At 34.9% G+C, this 6,958-nt stretch overlaps 1 protein-coding gene across 1 annotated transcript in view; it reads right to left on the bottom strand.

Annotated features, from left to right (window-relative positions):
• Window positions 1-5,663: 5,663 nt before the first annotated feature.
• Window positions 5,664-6,958, bottom strand: part of SGOL2 (shugoshin-like 2 (S. pombe)) — a 69,209-nt gene continuing 67,914 nt past the window's right edge. The window contains exon 9 of the mRNA XM_012655463.1: window positions 5,664-6,010. Coding sequence (XP_012510917.1) covers window positions 5,995-6,010 — 16 coding nt within the window. The 3' untranslated portion in view covers window positions 5,664-5,994. The remainder of the gene's footprint in view (window positions 6,011-6,958) is intronic.

Consider the following 6,958-nt stretch of genomic DNA (forward strand, 5'->3'; position numbering starts at 1 on the left):
GCTGCTGCAGTTCTGTCCTCTCCTCTGCAGGAGAGGATCTTAAGGACAAACGAATGGTTTCACAATTTGTTAAGAGTTTTAGAGATAATTATTCAAGTTTATTTTTAAAATCAAGAGCTACCTTGATATAGAAATAAACTTTTAAAAAATGTTTTATCACTATTTTCAGTTTATCTGGTAAATACCAACAGAGATGTTAAACATCTTGGAAAACTGTTTTAAAAAGTAAAACTTGGAAAATACTGAAAAGCATAAAAATAAAAATCACCTGTAAGCCCACAATTTAGGATTTACCACTCTTAAGCGTTTGGGTCCATCTTTACATTTTTGAAATCTGCACAATAACACCTTTAAAAATTCAAATGGGATTAAACTAGTTACTTTCCAGACTTCATTTTAACATACCTAGAATATTTTCCCATGTCATTTCATTTATGTAAACACAGAATTTTATTATGAGTTTCCAAAATTTGTACATGAAAGTGAAACATACAACTAGCATCAACCTACCCTTTACTAAACTTTTAACGATTCAACATTTTGCCACACTCCCTCATTTTTCTGCAGTACTTTTAAGCCAATCCCAGACACATTATTTTACTCCTGAATACTTCAGTACACATTCAAAACATATACATTTTATTACTCAGCCACAATGCCATTTCTCAGTGTCTAAAAATGTCTTTTACACTTGATTTCTTTGAATCAAACAGGGCTGCTCAATGTATTTGTGTTGTCTTCAGTCTCTTTTAATCTAGAACAGTTTCCTCACCCACTCCCCCCGCCCTTTTTTTAAACACTATCAACAAATCCACGAAGAAACCAGGCCTGTTGTCCTACTGAAATGAACCACATTTTGAATGTAGCTGATTGCTTCTCTCCCGTGTTATTTGTTTTCTGTCCTACTTATTTTCTATACACTAAATATTAGATCTAAAGCCCTAATTAAATTCAGGGTCAATTTTTTTTGGAGTGGGGTAAGAATACTTCATAGTATTCTTGGTGCCATGAAGTCTGGTTGTCTCATTCTTAATGATGCTAAGATTGATCAGTGGGTTCATAATGAATTTCTCCAACATCTCACGTAATGGTTTCACATCCGTTGTTGAGCACTGCCTGAACAGTAATTTTATTAGGGTGCTGCAATTTTTCTAATTCTAGCATTTCTTCTGCATTCATCAGCTGGGATCCTTTTGACTAGAACTCCATCCTTCAGTAGAGCTATTGACTATGCACAAATTAAATTCATACCAGAAAGTCAAGATAAGTTTGTATTACTTCCCCTTAAATTATAAATTTTCAGAGTATTGAGTTACTTCCAGTAGTATCCAATGTTTTACTTTCTCTCCCCACTTATCATTATGAATTTATGACTTTTCCTGTAGTTAAAGTGTTTTCATCAATTGTAATCATCATTCTTAAAGATGCTGTTTGTCCCATCTTAGGCCAATGGAAGCACCTTCAAATTGGAACCAGTGCCCTTTTGATATGCTTGCATTAGTTTTTGATAATTTCCTTGCTTTCTGGCACAATAAGATGCCTCAAGTTCACCTTGTCTATGTCCTGTCCCAGACTGCTTCCTTAACACATTAACTGCCATGTGAGTCGTATTTAACTCATGCTAGTTTTGAGCCTGGGGCCTCATGAAGCATACGTAACTCACATCTCTTCACCTGGGGAGCCGCAAGAACTATTTTTCAAGTTGCATATAACTTACACACAGAAAACAATAAAAAAACCCCACATTTTTCATTAAATTAGAAAGGATTTTATTTTTCAAGTCTTTATTCTGTTTCATAATTAAACACTGTGGCCCCAAGGAATTTTTTTTCTAGTGTGGCAGTATGTTAAAATGGGTAATAAGTATTTAGAAACCACAATCTGGGTGCTAGAGGTGCTCATTGCCAATGAGTTGTCATTGTTTTCACATATTTTCAGGGGGCAGCACCAGGAAATACAAAATTTTAAAAAGAAGGGTGAAAAAAAGCACATTCACGCTGATATTTCTAATTAAAATTTAAGATTACAGGTTTTTAAAAATATTCTTGAATTATAATTGTATCCCTTTCCTCTAGGCCAACAATCTTGGTTCTAAAACTTTAACATAATTGCTTTATCCTGTCCATAGATGTATTTCAAAATATCCACATTATTACAGTAGTAATAAGACTAATGAGTGAAAGTTTAAGATTTCTTTGTAGTTCTTTTAATAAAGATTAAAAAGTTACATTCTATTGAAGATGTAAATTCAAAATACCTTTTCTAAGGTCAAGTGTCTCTGTCTTCTCTGTCACCAACTTGATAGAAAATTATTTTCATTCTAGGTTGCTTTCAGATAAACTGTCCTCTATTGATGGTACGTTGGTTGTTCTTTTTTATTATTGTTATTACAAACTATGCCATAGTATAATTTTTATATTTTTGTAAGAGGAATTTTGGTATAGTTTCCTAAAAGTAGGATTGCAGGAGCAAATGATAAATGCATATGTAATTTTATTGAATATTGTCAAAATCTTTTCTATAAGGCTTGTTTCATTTTGCATTCTTTCAGCAATGTAGACACCAACTGGGGTAAGTGTGTATACATTAGGGAAGAGGTTGGGATTATTAGACCTGAGAAACTTGGAGGAGACCTGAAGGAGCCACTGTTACTATCTCAGGAGCTAGGAAAAGGGCTTCCAGAAGTCAGAATTCAGACCTTTAAGAATGGGGTACAGCAAAGATGGCACTATACCTTAGGGGCCTGAAAAAGCCTCCTTGAAAAGGTAGACGTGCAGCCTCTGATGAAGGGGCACAATCCAACTAGTGCTGTTACCTCCGAAAGAGCATAATGAAGCTGGTTCTAGAAGTGCTAAAACCAACAGGTGCCTTAACCTACTGCTGCTGCTGGGTAAAGCACCATTACTTTGATGATACTGACAAGGAGAGCAAACAAACAGGAAGGAGTGAGTTCCTTTTCACTCTGATTTTCCATCCCCTTCTAGTACCCCCTATTGACAGGAGCTAAAAAGAAGTCAGCTAGGAAAGAAAAAATATTTCAGTCCCAGCATCATATAGCAAGGTATACAGAGGTGGGCTGAATTGAGACAACAGCTAGCACACATTAAAAAGGGGGATTTGTTCCATGAAAACAAGAATGCTTTGGTATCAGCAAATCTATGTAGCGTATCACATTGATATATTTTTGTGCTGATTATTAAGCTGTTGTGTCTCAGCTTCAAATCCATACTTCTCTATTCCATTTTAAGGCCAGGACTTTGCAAATCTGCTTTCTTCTTTGTCAGACTTCCTTTTAGTCTCTTACCAATAGAGGGTGTTAGAGGCAAACTGGAACTATAGAGGAGAAAGGAGAAAAAGTGCTTTGTTCCTATCAGCATAACCACAGAAATGGTTCACCCTGGCAGCAACAATTGACTTCAGCATCCACAGCTGGCTCCACCTTATCAGACCAGTCTCATCATATCCCTTATGGGAAACCGGCCCCAACCAGTTGTAGTGTCCCGGTCCCGAAACTCTGCCTCCAAGCCTTTACAATTCAGCAAGTTCACTCTTTTCCACTTTGTTCTCTCAGCCCCGGAGGTGGTGGGTGCTTCCTATATTTACTCCCTCTATTACACTCCAGTGGTCCCTTCTGCTTTTCCAATTCTTTTTTCATTTCTCTATTATATATGGTTAACAATCATTGTGATTTCTGTCCCTTGGCTGGACCCTAACTGCACAATCACTATCAATGCCAAAAGTCATCTGTTGAAATTCAACACCGACTCATGATTTTTCAAAAAAAGTACTCAAGCTGGGCATGGTGGCTCATGCCTATAATCTCAGTGCTTCGGGAGGCTGAGGCAGGAGGATGGCTTAAGGCCAGGAGTTGGAGACCAGTCTGGGCATCACAGACCCCATCTCTACAAAAAATAAAAATAAAAAAATGAGCTAGGTGTAGTGGTACATTCCTGTAGTCCTAGCTGCTAGGGAGGCTTAGGCAGGAGGATTGCTTGTGCCCAGGAATTTGAGCTTATAGTGAGCTATGATCATGCCACTGCACCCCAGCCTGGGCAACAGGGCAAGACTCTGAAAATAAATAAAAACAAAAGGCACTCAAATAATAATTGATAGATTATACTTTAATGTGATTATAAATACACACAACCAAGCCAAAAGCCACCATCTTCCTTAATGAATTAAAACCAGAGGTGTTCCCATAAAAAATCAGGAATGAGATGAGGATACTCGCTATTCCCACTACTATTTAACATTTTACTTAAAGTAGCGGCCATGCAATAAGATAAGAGAAAGCAATGGGAAGCATAAAAACTGAAAAAGAGGCAAAAATAGTGTGGTTTTCAGGAGGTATGTCTGGAAAAAAGTACTACAAACAAAAACAGTTTAGTAATTAACATACACAAATCAATAGTCTTTATATATGCAAACAGTAATTAGGAGAGAGAATCAAAGAGAAGACCTCATTTATACACTAAGAAAAAAAGATAAACTATCTAGGCATAAATTTATCAAGAAACGTGCAAAACCTGTATGAGGAAAACTTTGAAACTCTTCTAGTCTCTGTAATTTAAAGCGTATAGTATTGGGCATAAAAATACACACAGACTAGAAGACAACAGAAAATCAAAAAATAAAGTGCACATGGAAATACAACATTAAAAGGTAGCACTTCAAAATAGTAGTGGAAAACAGCACTTTTTAGTTAATAGAGAATCATTTGGGAAAAAAGTCAAAATTGCATTCATACTTCACACCATACAATAAACAAATTTCACATGAATTAGAAATTTAAAAAATAAATGAAACCATTGGTAAATGTTTTTATAACCTAGGGGTAGAAAAATTTTTTCTTACTGTGGCCAAATTCCAGCAATAGTAAAGGAAAAAGTTGATAAATATGACTATAAAAAATAATTGCATGGGAACAGAAAAAAGAAAACTCTTACAGAAAGAAAAAATAGAAACAAAAATATAACACCAGAGTGACTCTAGGAAGCCCAAAGTCTTAAAATAATAGTTCAGGAAAGAGAACAAAGACTGTCAGAGTGTCAACCTCTTAATCACCACATAGACTGTTACTTTAATAAAGCTTCTAGTCTCCATTCAACTGACATTGCTGGGTGGCTGTTCTACTTTAGCAGTTGGAAATGTCATCTTTAATATTATGAATAAGTTCTGTGGTACCCTGTACCCCTATGGCAGTCTCTCAAAGTGTAGAACTAGAAAAATCTGCCCCAGGCTTACCTGAAGTGTTTGTTAAATGCAGATTTCTGGGCTTACCCCTTCAGAAAGCTTTTCTATCTAGGCAGCATAAAGTTTGACTAGTAATTTTAATATGATAAGCTGCATATCGATTTCAGATAAGAATAGGATTTATTACTTATTACTAGAATAGTGAGTGATCTTTTTAGTTATAAAAACCAAATTCAAAGGAATTTGAAAGATTAATCCCTCCCCCAAGTCATCAGATTACATATAATGGAAGTAATACAAAAACTGACACCTAACACAAGTATTTCTGAAAGTAGAAGAATGAAGGGTAAGAGAAAACTAGCCAGGGTAGGATGTGACTTTTAAAACCTTTCAGATGCTCACATATACTGCATGGTTTAAAAACAAAACAAAATAAGATAGCTTGGTATACAAGATAACCAATGCAAAAGTATTTATTAACACAGTTTATTTGGTTAAAAGGTTAATAACTATTGTTTGGTTAAAGGCTATTAGGTAGAAAGAAGCTTAAATAACCAGGAAAATGTTAGGTAATGACCAAAATGATTTTAAAGTTTAATATTACAAAATTTAGATATATGTGCTATTTTATGCACATATATCTAAACATAAGAATGGACAAATCAACACTCCATGAAAAGGCCAAAGAGGAAAAAAAGCAAACTTTTCATCAAAAGTTTCATCTTCTTGATCCTAGTTATGTTTCTGTTTTGACTCATTATGCTTTGAGAATTCAGAAAAACCAGAATCCATAAATTTGCCTCATCTTCTCATTTTGCTGCAAAGTAGAAAAAAAGGAAGATTAATAATAACAACACAAAGCTAGCATTTGCTGTGAAGCAGGGACAAGAAAATTGTTGCATCATACCAGTAGAAAAGTAGTTTCCTTAAACCACAAGCTTTGCTATATATTTGAAATACTCTACAATAGTGGGAATTATAAGTAAGATTTAAGAAAAATTAATCAACATAGATTTTACATATTGCATGCTTTACTACATATTTCCTTTTTATTAAGAAATGTAGCATACATCCAACAATACATGAAAATACACAATTTAAAAACAATAAAATAAATGCTCATGTTCCTTATCACTAGAGTTAAGAAATAAGGTATTACCACATCTCAGAAGCTTCCAGTGTATTTCCTTCTGGTCACGTCCCTCTCCTCCCCAGAAAGTAACCATTATCCTGAATTGTATTAATCCCTTCTTTGCTTTTCTTTAGAGTTTTTACCACCTGTGTATTGCAATCCTAAAAAGTATATTGTTTGGTTTTATCTACATTTGACCTTTATATCAATGGAATAATACTGTAGGTGTTTTTCTGTGATTTGCTTTTGCAACTCAACATCTTTATTCATTTTCAAGCCTCTCCTTTATCGAAACATCAGACATACTTATTTTATTTAATATATTCTGTATATGATTCTCCTAACAGCTGTTTCTGCTGGTACCTTGGTTCCCTTGCATGTGTAGTATTTTTCTTAACTGTGAGCTAGCTGTTCATTTCCTTTGGAACTTTGGCTGTGGAAAATATGTTGAGACGTGAGATGAAGGAGGACTCCCTAGAAAATATTTGCATTTGCTTCTGACAGACAATAGATGCATTCAAGTTTTTTTGCTTTTTAGTATTTTGTCCAATAATTTTATCTTTTCAGTAAGAGTGCTGATCCATGCACCTAGTATACCATGTTGTAAGAAGCGGAGTTGTATTTATTCTTTAC

Source organism: Propithecus coquereli, unplaced genomic scaffold (genome assembly GCF_000956105.1).
Source record: "Propithecus coquereli isolate 6110/MARCELLA unplaced genomic scaffold, Pcoq_1.0 Scaffold113, whole genome shotgun sequence".
Lineage (NCBI taxonomy): Eukaryota > Metazoa > Chordata > Mammalia > Primates > Indriidae > Propithecus > Propithecus coquereli.